Source organism: Budorcas taxicolor, chromosome 18 (genome assembly GCF_023091745.1).
Source record: "Budorcas taxicolor isolate Tak-1 chromosome 18, Takin1.1, whole genome shotgun sequence".
NCBI lineage: Eukaryota > Metazoa > Chordata > Mammalia > Artiodactyla > Bovidae > Budorcas > Budorcas taxicolor.
In genome coordinates this window covers 3179704-3194848 of record NC_068927.1, presented here as the reverse complement: position 1 = coordinate 3194848, position 15145 = coordinate 3179704, and the positions used below count along the sequence as shown (strand labels likewise).

At 44.3% G+C, this 15145-nt stretch overlaps 1 protein-coding gene across 2 annotated transcripts in view; it reads right to left on the bottom strand.

Moving 5' to 3' along the window:
- Nucleotides 1-589, bottom strand: part of VAC14 (VAC14 component of PIKFYVE complex) — a 78657-nt gene extending 78068 nt beyond the window's left edge. Inside the window, exon 1 of one of the 2 annotated variants that reach the window (XM_052655526.1) lies at nucleotides 233-589. In XM_052655526.1, coding sequence (XP_052511486.1) covers nucleotides 233-336 — 104 coding nt within the window. In that variant the 5' untranslated portion in view covers nucleotides 337-589. The remainder of the gene's footprint in view (nucleotides 1-232) is intronic. The other variant, XM_052655527.1, reaches the window with a different exon arrangement.
- Between the last annotated feature and the right edge of the window lie 14556 nt (nucleotides 590-15145).

Sequence of the window (15145 nt, the reverse complement as noted above, 5' to 3'; positions counted from 1 at the left end):
AATATCGCTTCACTCTCACCGCAGCCCCTTTGAGATACCAGGAGGTTAAATAATACGGCCCAGATCACACAGTACTGCCCATTTCCTGCTGTTAAGCACGGCCCTGAGGGCCTGAAGCTTGGGGCAGCAACACTGGCTGCAAAAGCACGAGCAGCTGCCCGGAGGAGCGGGACCCGCAACACCAGGACGGAGCCCCGGCCCCACTCCCCGCGCCCGGGCCCGCGGCTCTTACTTCTCGATCTCCAGGGCAGCCACCTTCCGCTTTTCGTAGAGCTTGTCGTTGAGGGCGCGCACGATGTTGGGCGTGAGAGGCGCGAAATCCTTCTCCGGGTTCATGGTAGCAGCGCGGGTGCGCCTCCCGGAGCCCCGCGGCTCCTCAGCCCGCGGCAGCCGGGGCCGCGCCGGGGCCAGGGGCGTCTGCGGCTCCGCGCTGCCTCCGGCGTCGGCTCATGGGCCACGCCGCCTCAGCCCGAGTCTCGCGGGGCCGCGCGCCGCCTCGGAGCCCCGGCGTGGACCTCGTTTCCGTCCCCCTGCCCCGGGCCAGCCAGCAGCTCACAAGATCAGTGCCTGCCGGGCGCCAGGGGCGGCGGCCATGTTTCCCGGGTCAGGTGACCTCAGGCAGCTTCCGCCTTCCGCCGCTGGGCCCGCCCCTCGCCAGCCACACCCCCGGTGGGTCGGCCACGCCCCCGCAGGGCTGCACTCCCCGCCCCCACTCTGGCCTGCAGGCCCCCACAGTGTGGGCGGTGTTGGAAGCCTGCTTAGAGAGGCACGTGTACCATGTACCTGCACATAATAGGCTTGGCACCTGGTGGGCTTCTGCAGACGTTCCTGAAGACGAAGGGGGTCTTGAATCGCTTGGCATAATTTCTTCCACACCTATTGAATCCACTAGCTCATTCACTACTTTAGTCATCAATTTCTTATATGCCAATGTTACAAATTAGAGTAACGCCCTCTCGATTTTCCATATATCCTAGTCACTTGTACTAGTATTTAAAAAATATTTTCTCTCAAGTTTTAGAATTCCTTCTTAAGCCTTCTTTATGCCCCATAATGCTGGGTTTGAATACTGATATTTTTAAAACACATAAATAAATTACAATTAAAAACCAAGCAGTCTGTCAATTATTATCCAAAAAGTAGATTCAGCTTTTGGGGGGTGTTGAGCCAAAAGGCACAACCAAGCCAAAGATGGGGAGAAGGAAGCATTTATTGTTTCTGTGACGAGTAACACATGTGATCTCTGCCAAAGCAGTGTCTCCCTCTCCCTCAAAAGCAAGTTGGGGAAAGTTTTAACCTAAAGGTACATGGATTTTCATGAAGGGGTTTGAGCAGTGGAGAATTTAGCACAGAACTCAGGCCATGATCAACAACGTCCAAACTTTAGTTGATTAAAGTCATGCGGGTCAACATCATCATTCCGTCCTCCTCCTAGGTGTGGGCCTTAGTTCTTCAGAACTCAAAGACTGTATCAAATTGTTATGTCCGTCCCTTGACGAGGAACTAGGACTCTGCTTTATAGCTGAACTGTTTTTCTTGAGACTCAAGAGTGGTCTCCAGTTCCTAAAAGTGGTTCCCTGTTGTCAGTTGCCAAGAAAATGGGACTTCAGGTGGCTGCGAGGAAGTGAATTTTGTCAACACGCTGAGGGAGTTTGGAAAGGAATCTCTCCCCATTTGACTCTGCAGATGGCTGGTTCATTAGCATGTGTTTTGAGGATGGAATTTTAAGAAAAGGGTTGCCAAGTATCTAAACACCTACAGACCTGGGCTTTCCAGGTGGCTCAGATGGTAAAGAATCTGCCTGCAATGCAGGAGACTTGCGTTTGGTCCCTGGGTCAGGAAGATCCCTTGGAGAAGGGCATGGCAACCCACTCCAGTATTCTTGCACTTCAGTATTTTCACAGAAACCCATGTAGATCTATGCTTTCATAAATGCTTTTTTACCTTACATGTAGAGGAGGAAATTCTTCTTGATAAACTGGTAATTTCTGCCAAAGTTTTCTTTTAGATTTTGGTAGCAACAATTTAACAATGATTTTTGTGGTTTGTTACAAGATGTGTTTCAAAACTGTAAGGTTTGTTGTTTGTTTTGTCTAAGAACTACTCATCTGTAGAAAGCCTTATTTCTCCTCCATCATTTCAACAATGTTTACTTTCTTTCATGAATGAAACGTATGTGAGACCATCATCACTGAACGAGGCACACACTGAACCATGTTTAGCATCTGGTTTTAATTATTTTAGATTCAAATAACGCTCTAAGAAGGAAGTTGCTCAGTCGTGTCCGACTCTTTGCGACCCCGTGGACTGCAGCCTACCAGACTCCTCCGTCCATGGGATTTTCCAGGCAATAGTACTGGAGTGGGTTGCCATTTCCTTCTCCAAAGAAAGGAGGAGCCTCAGCTAAATTAGTTTGATTCCTGTAGGTTTGGACTCAAAGTGCCTGCCCATCTTATCATCCGTCTTCAGATTTATGGGAGATTAAGACCTGCAGATGACACCACCCTTATGGCAGAAAGTGAAGAGGAACTAAAAAGCCTCTTGATGAAAGTGAAAGAGGCGAGTGAAAAAGCTGGCTTAAAGCTCAACATTCAGAAAATGAAGATCATGGCATCCGGTCCCATCACTCCATGGGAAACAGATGGGGAAACAGTGGAAACAGTGTCAGACTTTATTTTTTTGGGCTCCAAAATCACTGCAGATGGTGACTGCAGCCATGAAATTAAAAGACGCTTACTCCTTGGAAGAAAAGTTATGACCAACCTAGATAGCATATTGAAAAGCAGAGACATTACTTTGCTGACTAAGGTCCGTCTAGTCAAGGGTATGGTTTTTCCAGTAGTCATGTATGGATGTGAGAGTTGGACTGTGAAGAAGGCTGAGCGCCGAAGAATTGATGCTTTTGAACTGTGGTGTTGGAGAAGACTCTTGAGAGTCCTTTGGACTGCAAGGAGATCCAACCAGTCCATTCTGAAGGAGATCAGCCCTGGGATTTCTTTGGAAGGAATGATGCTAAAGCTGAAACTCCAGTACTTTGGCCACCTCATGCGAAGAGTTGACTCATTGGAAAAGACTTTGATGCTCAGAGGGTTGGGGGTTAGGAGGAGAAGGGGACGACAGAGGATGAGATGGCTGGATGGCATCACTGACTCGATGGACGTGAATCTGAGTGAACTCCAGGAGATGGCAATGGACAGGGAGGCCTGGCGTGCTGTGATTCATGGAGTCGCAGAGTTGGACACGACTGAGCGACTGAACTGAACTGAACTGAAGAACTGAACTTAGAGAATCTTTGAGACTGTTAGAAAAAATTAAAAAATTCAGTTTTTTTTTTTTGTTAACCGACTAGATGGAATTTAATGATAACTCAAATTGCATCCACTATTTAAACACTAACAAAATTTGTACAATATAGAAAAAATTCAGACGTAAGAAATTGAAAGTTTAGAAATAAAAATTTTGATATTTTTCTTCTTTTAGTTTCTGTTCCTCGGGTGACACAGTGGACTCAAGTTTCCGCTACCCTTTATACAACAAGGGGGTGATGCTAATACACGCTTACATTGGAAAGCAGCTTGTAGTTTATAACTGGACAGGAAAATTGGTGAAGGAGAAGGCCAAAGGAATCGTAGGTTGGTGGCGTGGTACACGCCCACGGTTACTTCTGAGCAGACGGTGTCAGCCCCAAACCACCGTGACCACCTAACAAGACCGCTTTTCCCGCGGAGCCGCGCCTTCCGGCGGTAAGTCACCGCAGCCCACCAGCCTCCGCGACGTCGTCGCGACTGCGCGGTTTGGTCCCACCCCGCCCATCGCCCCGCCCACCGCTTCGATTGGCCCGCCTGCCCGTCACTCCGGGAGACGCTCGCGACCGCAAGGTCCTGGAGCTCGTGCTCTGAGTCTGTGTAGCTGAGCGTGTGTGAGGGGCGGAGTGGAGCCGGGCACCTTGCTGGCGCCGGCAGCCTGGGTGGTGACTGACCCTGAGGGGAATTGACGAAAAAGGCTGCCGAGGTGCAGGACGCCAAGCAGGTCGCCCCTGAGATGGGGGCGTCAGCCGGGCCGATTCCCTCGCTGAGGCGGGCGCTCTCAGTTGGTCTCCTCGCGGCTTCTAGGTTTTCCCTGCGTCTCAGAGACGACGCGTGCGGCCCGCTTCTGTCGGCCCCGGTGGGTGACTCCTCCCGAGGTTCCCCTTCCTTTTGTTTCACTAACGGTGCCTTTCAGCTTCCCTCCCTCCTCAGCGTACTTGACGTCCCCCTCACTCCCGACCGTTTTCCTGATTATATCCCGCTCTCCATCACCGTCGCTGCCAGAAACTTTCTGTCTACCTTCGACAGGGTGGGAAAGACTCCTCAGCGACCTGAAGCGCGATATAAAGCGCTACAGAAATGTAAGCTCTTGTCCCAGTTGCTGACTCTTGATGAGGATAGATTCATATCGAATACATGACTGTTTTGTTCTCGGTCGTACCCTGTTGACACGTACATGTCATATTGGCATTAGGAAAAAGACTCTGATGCTGGCAGGGATTGAGGGCAGGAGGAGAAGGGGACGACCGAGGATGAGATGGCTGGATGGCATCACTGACTCGATGGACGTGAGTCTGAGTGAACTCCGGGAGTTGGTGATGGACAGGGAGGCCTGGCGTGCTGCGATTCATGGGGTCGCAAAGAGTCGGACACGACTGAGCGACTGAACTGAACTGAATACTATTCAGACCTTGAAATGGAACAAAGCCAATAGGGCTGTCAAACGTGGAGGCTCGATCCAAAACACTGAAACAACCGTTGACAGAAAAGACTTCTCTTCGTTAACCTTGTCTTTACTATGATCAGACTGTTCTGAAGGACGTGGGATTGGGGAGGCTGAAGCAGTTACATTAGTGTTACCAATCCAAACTTGGATTCCTTCCCCGTGGGCAGCAAAGCTAGTCTCCTGACACCAGGTTGTGGTGAAGGAAAATGTAGCATTTGTTGAAGGCACCAAACAAGCAGTCAAGGTAGCTGATGCTCAAAAGGCTGAGACTCCCTTGTTAGGGAGGGTTGGGGGGTATATGATCAGCACATGGACATTTTTCTAATTGGTTGGTGGTGAGGTAATTGGGAGTCACTATCCTTGCTCTTCTGGTTCCAACTGCTCTGGGTCAGCATGCAGTTAACTTCTTACACCTAGTGTGGGTTTTAGTGTCTGCAGAGTGGCTCAAAAGATATGGTTCAGAATATTATCTATAACCCTTAAGGAGAAACTGAAGGTTTTTTTTATGGCTGAATTATTATTATTTTGTCTTGCTTTTTTTCTTTTATTTCTGTATTTTCTCAACTCTGATTAAATTTTGTTCTGTGGAATTCAGGGAAGTCCTTGGAGGCTAAAAGTTTGCTATAAATAAGAGGCAGGTGGAAGACATGGGAACCGGGGAATCTGTGCTGAGAAGGCCTCATAGGATCCTACTCAGATAAATTAGTAGCACAGCTTTAAAATGAGCAGTGGATTAAGAATTTAAGAGAAGACACTGAAATGCTTTCTAAAGTTATAGGAAGGTCATTCATGTGAGGGTATGGGCACCCATGTGTGTAAGAAGTAAGATGGTAAGATTTTGTATCTTGTCTTTTTGAGTTAACATACAAAGTAGGAAGATTCTTGATCAATACTGAGTTAAACAATTTATATGCCTTATTTTTTAGATGTTTTATATTAAAATAACTTTCATTGTGAAAAATAATGTGCCCTCGATATAATTTATGTTGTATTCTTTTTTCACATTAGAACTTTAGTTCACCTAAAACTTTTGCGTGTGCATGATGTGATAAATGGCTGTTAGTAAAGTTTTGTCATTGTTCTGTTGCTATTTGGAAAACTGCCGGGGTCCAGCCCCGGTGGATCCAGGGTATTCAAAGGTGGGAATGGAATCGGTGCCCTGGAAAAAACTTATTTAATTACAGATATGGAGGGAGATTAGAAACAGATAGTGTAGTAGGAGAATTAGTGGAGAAAAGAGGCTGAATAACTGGTTTACATGGAATACCAATCACCACTTACGTAGGCCACAGGAGTCTTTCCATTCTCCCAAAGGAGAGGAGGCACTGAGGCCTCCCCGGCCCGATCTCAGAAGCCCAGGCAGAATTAGCAGGCTTGGTGAGTACCCACATTTCAGATGGGAACTCAGCCAGGAAAACGGGGAGTGAGAAAGAAACGACACAGGGGAAACAGTCTTTCCAGAAACTGATCCGATTTCTTTATTTTTCAGGTTTGTTTATATACCTTTTTGTTATACATAGGGATGAATACAGAATCACGTGGGGGTCAGCAGACCTGACCCTTGTCACAATCAGGTGCTTCATATAAAATTATACAAAGTCTTATATGTTTATGAGTCTTATGAGTTTCATCATCTTCTGGCCATGAGGTCTGCTGACATTTTATGGCCCTTTCTGATACTGGTCAGTTAACCAGAAAACTTATTTTTCCAGGGGTGATTTTTTCTTAAATCAGGCGCCACCCTCCAAATAAAGTTGCATTCCTATAGGGTGAGGGTGTAGTGAGTTACAATCAAGAAAGGAATTTACTTAACCTAAGGTTTAACATGATTAATCTTAAAGGTTAATACTTATTTCTCCTATATGCTAGTTATATTCATTATAAGGGCAGGAATATGGAGATTTAGCAGCAAATATTGGCTCAACAAATGTAAACCCTTCACCAATGTTCCCCTTAAGATCTATTTGGTCTTAAGATAGTGATAAAGTTACATTTTTACATAGCATAGTGATTTATAGTGACTTATAACAAAGTACAGTGATCTATAACAAAAGAGAAAATTCATCAACTCAAAAAGTCTAGTATTGCTAACCTTAAAAACTACTATATTTCCTTTTCTATATTTCAGATACATTGATTAATATATTCCCAGGTGCCTAAGGATATGGAGGCCTGATGGCAATCATTGACTCATCAATGAAAAAAGCCCTATGCTAATACTCCAAACTCTCTGTGCTGTTTATGGCTGAGAGGCTGTCACACAAGCTAGTCTGTCAGCAGAGAGGTTTGACCTGAGACATCCTTGTCACACCCAGGGCAGGGAATTAGCAGTAATTATTGGCACGACAAATGAAAAAACCCTTCACCAATATAATTCCTAATCAACCCACTAATACTATACTAATGATCTTCTAACTTTTCAAAAGAGTCTGTATTTAGAAAGTTTTAAAACATCCCGTGCCTCTCACAGTTGGGAGGCTGTAAACAATCATGTGCGGCAGGACGAGCCTGATCAGGCAGGCCAGAGAACCTTCAGAGTTCGTAAGTTGAAACACTCTTGTCACGCCCAGGAATTTTTATTAACTGGAGCTGCAAGTTAACTCCTTCTCTGAGAGAAATGGTTATGGGGGAGAGCTCCCCGTAAAGTACTCTGGTTTTGGGGGTAGATGCTCGGGAACAGGGGGTTTCCTGAGGCTTGATCACGCCTTTGCATATGCCAAGCTTCCTTCCTCATGACCTTTGCCGTGGGCGGAGTTCCTCATGCTGGCCCCCAACAGGAAACCATGGCCCATGAGCCAAATCTGGCTCACCATCTGTTTGTTGTTTTTAAAAATTTTTATTTATTCATTTGGCTCCTTCAGGTCGTAGTTGTGGTGTGCAGGATCTTTCGTTGTGGCGAGCGGGATTTTCTAGTTTTGGTGCAGGCTGAGTTGCCCCTGAGGCATTTGGGGTTTTATTTCCCCAACCAAGGATCAAACCCATGTTCCCTGCATTGAAAGGTGGATTCTTAACCACTAGACCACTGGGGAAGTCTTCTCACTATCTGTATTTGTAAATAAAATTTTGTTGGAACACAGGAACATCCATTTTTTAAATTTATTGTCTATCTTCTCTTGAGCTACAACATCAGAGTTCAGTAGTTGTGGCAGAGACTATATGGGCTTCAAAGCTTAATATATTACTGTCTGGCCATTAACAGAAAAATTTTGCCAACCCCTGAAATAGGACATCCTTTCCTCCCTGATTGGATAATGTCATATTCCCACATAGCTTTGATATATACATGTTTGTTTTTGAGCTTTTCTATTCTGTTTTGTCTAGCTCTGCATATATAATACAGTGTTTTAATTACTTTTGCTCTAAAATAAGACAATATCCAGTAGGTTAATTGCTTCCCTTACTCCCTGTACCAAGTTTTTTACCTTATTTATTCTTGGCCCTTAGATCCTTCATACTAATTTTTGTGATTAGTTTATTAAATCCCATAAGAACATTTTTTGAGGTTTCAATAGGAATTGCTTTGAATATAACATATTAATTTGGGAAGAGTTGTCATCTTTGCTATATTCAGTCTTTTCATTCATGAATGGAGTGTATCCTGATGTTTTCATGTCTTTTAATGTGATCTTAAGATTGTTTCCTTTAGAGAAACATTGGGGAGATGGGCTTCCCAGGTGGCACTGTTGGTAAAGAACCTGCAAGTCAGTGCAGGAGTCAGAAGAGATGTGGGTTTGATCCCTGGGTCAGAAAGATCCCCTGGAGGAGGGCATGGCAACCCGCTCCAATATTCTTGCCTGGAGAGTCCCATGGACAGAGGAACCTGGCAAGCTACAGTACATAGGATTGCAAAGGGTCGGACACAACTGAAGCGACTTAACACACGTGTAAGGGAGAATTGTCTTGGTTTTTCTTTCTTGTGATTGTCTGGTTTTAGAATTAGGACATTGCTGTCTTTAAATGATCTGAGATATATTTATTCTTCTGTTTCTTGAAAGAGTTTGTATAGGATTATTTTTATTTTTTAATTTTTTGTTGAATATTTGATAGAAAACACCAACGCATCCATCCAGGCCTGGCACTTTATTTGTGAGATTTCAATGAAATTAAAAAAATGAGAGTAGGGCTTCACTGGTAGCTAAGTGGTAAAGAATCCACTTGTCAGTGCAGGAGATACAGGTTTGATCCCTGGTCCAGGAAGATGCCATATGCCTCAGAACAGCTAAGCCCATGTGCCACCACTGCTGAGCCTGTGCTCTAGAGCCGGGGAACCAAAACTACTGAGCCCACATGCCCTAGAGCCCTTGCTCTGCGACAAGAGAGCTCACTGCAATGAGAAGCCCCCATGCTCTGCAACTAGAAAAAAGTCCACACAGCAGTGAAGATCCATAATAAATACATAAATTATTTAAAAAACTTTTTAAAATGAGAGTAAATTCCATTTGTTTCAGTTCAGTTCAGTCGCTCAGTCATGTCTGACTCTTTGTAACCCCATGAACCACAGCATGCCAGGCCTCCCTGTCCATCACCAACTCCCAGAATCCACCCAGACTCATGTCCATTGAGTCGCTGATGCCATCCAACCATCTCATCCTCTGCCATCCCCTTCTCCTCCTGCCCCCAATCCCTCCCAGCATCAGGGTCTTTTCAATGAGTCAGCTCTTCGCATGAGGTGGCCAAAGTATTGGAGCTTCAGCTTCAACATCAGTCCTTCCAATGAACACCCAGGGCTGATCTCCTTTAGGATGGACTGGTTGGATCTCCTTGCAGTCCAGGGGACTCTCAAGAGTCTTCTCCAACACCACACTTCAAAAGCATCAGTTCTTCGGCGCTCAGGCTTCTTTATAGCCCAACTCTCACATCCATACATGACTACTGGAAAAACCATAGCCTTGACTAGAAGGACCTTTGTTGGCAAAGTAATGTCTCTGCTTTTGAATATGCTGTCTAGGTTGGTCATAACTTTCCTTCCAAGGAGTAAGCGTCTTTTAATTTCTATTTGTTTACATCTTACCATTTCTAACACTTTATTTATTATTGGAGGTCCAAGTTTTCATCAGTTTTCTGTAGTATGAAACACTTCCTTTAGCATTGCTTATGGTATGGCTTGTTGGTAATGAATTGTTAGTGTTTTATTAATTTGTAAATAGCAACAACTTTTTCTGACCGCATTACGCAGCTTGTGGGATCCTAGTTCCCGGTCAGGGAGATCAGTGATCGAACCTGTGCCCCCCTGCAGTGGCAGCTCAGAGCCCTAACCACTGGACTTCCAGGGAATTCCCTTGAAAATGTTTTTAGTTAACTTGTTTTTTAAAGTGTGACTCACACCGTGTGTTATGACTGACTTGGCCCTTTCTTCCCTTAGCTCTGTCACATCCAGTTCCTTACCTTGATATTGGGAATCTTGCCTCTTCTGCTGTGTCTTCCAAAGCATCGGTCCTTACTGTTCCACTCCTCTTTAGAGTCAGCCTCACTTGGGGCTTAAGGTTAAGTTTTTTGAGAATGGTGGGAGTAGCGGCCTGTGACCATAAAGGGAGAATCCTGAAAACTGGACTCAAAATGACAATCATTTGTGGACAGAGAAACCTACGAAATGAGTAGGAGAGGAGGCAAAGAAACAGAGCACCTGGGAGAAGCACACGAGGGCATTTGTGTGCACCCAAGAGTGCGTGAGAATGTCCAGGTGAAATTAATATTAAGGGAACCAAGTCATGTGCCAAAAAAAATTTACTAATTCTGCAGTACCTCAGGGATGAACAGGAGGGTACGGAAGTGGTGGAGAGAGGAGCCTGAGTACAAAACTGGTGTACCTGTGCGTTATTCTGGGAAGGGGTCCAGAACTCTCAGCGGGGTCAGTGACTCAAAGAGTCTGAAGATGTGGATCTCCGAGACTTTTCTAGCTAGGAAACTGCACGACTTTGAGACCGCCAAACCCAACCCATGCCTTCTCTTCTAGCTCTCAGCAAGTGAAAATCTACAGATCCAGGGAGAGAGGAGGTCAGCATGCTGAGCTTGAGTCAGGGGTTTACCTGCTCATTGGCTCTGGCCTGCAGCTCCTTACGCCTCAGTCCCACCCTAGGTGAACATGGCCCAGCCAGTCACCTTGGGCACCTCCGAGATGGCAGAGCAACAACTTTTATTTTTGAAATATTTATTTTTAGACTGGGTATATAATTTTGTTTTTTCTTTAGCACTTTAGTATTCTAGTGTCTTCTGATTTGTGTTGTTTTTAGTTAGATATTTGGAGTCATTTTGTAAAAATATGTATTTGGTTGTGCTGGGTTCTTCGATGTTTGTTTCAGCATGTGGGTTCTTGCAGTTGTGCCACGTGGGATCTAGTACCCCGACCAAGGATTGAACCTGGGCCCCTGCATTGAGAGGATGGATTCCTAGCCATTGGACCACCAGGGAAGTCCCTGGAGTCATTCTTATCTTTGTTCTCATGTATGTAATGTGTCTTTTATTTTTTTCCTAGCTCCTGCTTTTTTTAAAAAGTCAGTATTACTGAGGTTTAATTTACATATGGTAAAAAGTCACTTTTTAAAGGGATACAGTTCTTTGAGTTTTGACAAATGTGAACAGTTGTAAATTACTACCATAATCAATATACAGAATATTTCTGTAGGTTTATAAAGTTCTTTCATGCTTCTTTACCATCAATTCTCAGATCCCATACCTATCCCCTAGCAACTGCTGATCTGGTATCTGCCACTATAGGTTTGCATTTTGAGAAAATTATATTATGGACTTTTGTAGTATGCAGCTTTTTATGTCTGGCTTCTTTAACTTGGTATAATGCATTTAGGATTCATTCATGTTGCATGTATCAGTAGTTTATTGCTTTTTGTGTGTGAGTAGTATTCCATTATATACATGTACCATGATCTGTTTAGCCTTTCGCCAGTTAAATAGACCTTTGGGTTGTTTCTGGGCTTTGGCTATTAGCAGTAAAGGTGATGTAACCATTTGCCTACAGGTCTGTGTGTGGTCATAGATCTTTATTTTTTGCTGAGTGACTACCTAGTAATGAAATTACCAAGTCATATGATAAGTATATGTTTAGCGTCCTAAAATATTGTCAGACTTTCCCAAAGTGGCTATTCCATTGGTTTTCCTATCAGCAACACATAACAGCTATAATTATTCTACATTTACATCAGCTCTTGATGATGATAGTAGTTTAAAATTTATCCCATTCAGTGTATATTGAAGTTTCATTGTAGTTTTAATTGCATTTCTCTGAGGACTGGTTCCAAATAGGAAAAGGAGTACGTCAAGGCTGTATATTGTCACCCTGCTTATTTAACTTCTATGCAGAGTACATCACGAGAAATGCTGGACTGGAAGAAACACAAGCTGGAATCAAGATTGCTGGGAAAAATATCAATAACCTCAGATATGCAGATGACACCACCCTTATGGCAGAAAGTGAAGAACTAAAAAGCCTCTTGATGAAAGTGAAAGAGGAGAGTGAAAAAGTTGGCTTAAAGCTCAACATCCAGAAAACGAAGATCATGGCATCCGGTCCCATCACTTCATGGGAAATAGATGGGGAAACAGTGGAAACACTGTCAGACTTTACTTTTTTGGGCTCCAAAATCACTGCAGATGGTGACTGCAGCCATGAAATTAAAAGACGCTTACTCCTTGGAAGGAAGGTTATGACCAACCTAGATAGCATATTTAAAAGCAGAGACATTACTTTGCCAACAAAGGTCCTTCTAGTCAAGGCTATGGTTTTTCCAGTAGTCATGTATGGATATGAGAGTTGGACTGTGAAGAAAGCTGAATGCAGAAGAATTGATGCTTTTGAAGTGTGGTGTTGGAGAAGACTCTTGAGAGTCCCTTGGACTGCAAGGAGATCCAACCAGTCCATTCTGAAAGAGATCAGCCCTGGGATTTCTTTCGAAGGACTGATGTTGAAGCTGAAACTCCAGTACTTTGGCCACCTCATGCGAAGGGTTGACTCATTGGAAAAGACTCTGATGCTGGGAGAAATTGGGGGCAGGAGGAGAAGGGGACGACAGAGGATGAGATGGCAGGGTGGCATCACTGACTTGATGGACGTGAGTCTGAGTGAACTCCGGGGTTGGTGATGGACAGGGAGGCCTGGCGTGCTGAGATCCATGGGGTCACAGAGAGTCGGACACGACTGGGCGACTGAGCTGAACTGAGGACTGATGGACCAGTGATGTAGAGCATCTTTCCTGTATTTGTTTGCCATGCATATTTTTTTTTTGGTGAAGTATTATTGAAATCTTTTGCCAAGTTTTTAGACAGCTTTATTGTGTTATGATTAACATACAGCAAATTCAGTTCAGTTCAGTCGCTCAGTCGTGTCCGACTCTTTGTGACCCCATGGTCTGCAGCATGCCAGGCCTCCCTGTCCAACACTAACTCCCAGAGTTTACCCAAACTCATGTCTATTGGGTAGGTGATGCCATCCCACCATCTCATCCTCTGTTGTCCCCTTATCCTCCTGCCTTCAATCTTTGCCAACATCAGGGTCTCTTCAAAAGAGTCAGCTCTTCGCATCAGGTGGCCAGAGTATTGGAGTTTCAGCTTCAGCATCAGTCCTTCCAGTGAACACCCAGGACTGATCTCCTTTATGATGAACTGGTTGGATCTCCTTGCAGTCCAAGGGACTCTCAAGAGTCTTCTCCAACACCACAGTTCAAAAGCATCAATTCTTCAGAGCTCAGCTTTCTTTATGGTCCAACTCTCACATCCATACATGACTACGAGAAAAAGCAGAGCCTTGACTAGATGGACCTTTGTTGGCAAAGTAATGTCTCTGCTTTTTAATATGCTGTCTAGGTTGGTCATAACCTTCCTTCCAAGGAATAAGCGTCTTTTAATTTCATGGCTGCATCACCATCTGCAGTGATTTTGGAGCCTAGAAAAATGAAGTCAGCCACTGTATCCCCAACTATTTGCCATGAAGTGATGAAACTGGATGTCATGATCTCAGTTTTCTGAATGTTGAGCTTTAAGCCAACTTTTTCACTCTCCTCTTTCACTTTCATCAAGAGGCTCTTTAGTTGTTCTTCACTTTCTGCCATAAGGGTGGTGTCATCTGCATATCTGAGGTTATTAATATTTCTCCCAGCAATCTTGATTCCAGCTTGTGCTTCATCGAGCCTAGCATTTCTCATGATGTACTCTGCATATAAGTTAAATAAGCAGGGTGACAATATACAGCCTTGACGTACTCCTTTTCCTATTTGGAACCAGTCTGTTGTTCCATGTCCAGTTCTAACTATTGCTTCCTGACCTGCTTACAGATTTCTCAAGAGGCAGGTAAGGTGGTCTGGTATTCCCATCTCTCTCAGAATTTTCCACAGTTTGGTGTGATCCACACAGTCAAAGGCTTTGGCATAGTCAATAAAGCAGAAATAGATGTTTCTCTGGAACTCTCTTGCTTTTTCAATGATCCAACAGATGTTGGCAATCTGATCTCTGGTTCCATTGCCTTTTCGAAAACCAGCTTGAACATCTGGAAGTTCTTAGTTCACATACTGTTGAATCATGGCTTGGAGACTTTTGAGCATTACCTTGCTAGCGTGTGAGATGAGTGCAATTGAGCATTCTTTGGCATTGCCTTTCTTTGGGATTGGAAGGAAAATTGACCTTTTCCAGTCCTGTGGCCACTGCTGAGCTTTCCAAATTTGTTGGCATATTGAATGCAGCACTTTCACAGCATCACCTTCCAGGATTTGAAAGAGCTCAACTGGAATTCCATCACCTCCACTAGCTTTGTTCGTAGTGGGGCTTCCTAAGGCCCATTTGACTTCACATTCCAGGATGTCTGGTTCTAAGTGAGTGATCACACCATCGTGATTATCTGAGTTGTGAAGATCTTTTTTTGTACAGTTCTTGTGTGTATTCTTGCCACCTCTTCTTAATATCTTCTGCTTCTGTTAGGTCTATACCATTTCTGTCCTTTATTGAGCCCATCTTTGCATGAAATGTTCCCTTGGCATCTCTAATTTTCTTGAAGAGATCTCTAGTCTTTCCCCTTCTATTGTTTTCCTCTATTTCTTTTCACTGATCACTGAGGAAGGCTTTCTTATCTCGCCTTTCTATTCTTTGGAACTCTGAGTTCAGATGGATATATCTTTCCTTTTCTCCTTTGCTTTTCACTTCTCTTCTTTTCACAGCTATTTGTAAGGGCTCCTCAGATAGCCATTTTGCTTTTTTGCATTTCTTTTTCTTGGGGATGGTCTTGATCCCTGCCTCCTGTACAATGTCACAAACCTCTGTCCATAGTTCTTCAGGCACTCTGTCTATCAGATCTAGTCTCTTAAATCTATTTCTCACTTCCACTTTATAATCATAAGGGATTTGATTTAGGTCATACATGAATGGTCTAGTGGTTTTCCCTACTTTCTTCAAC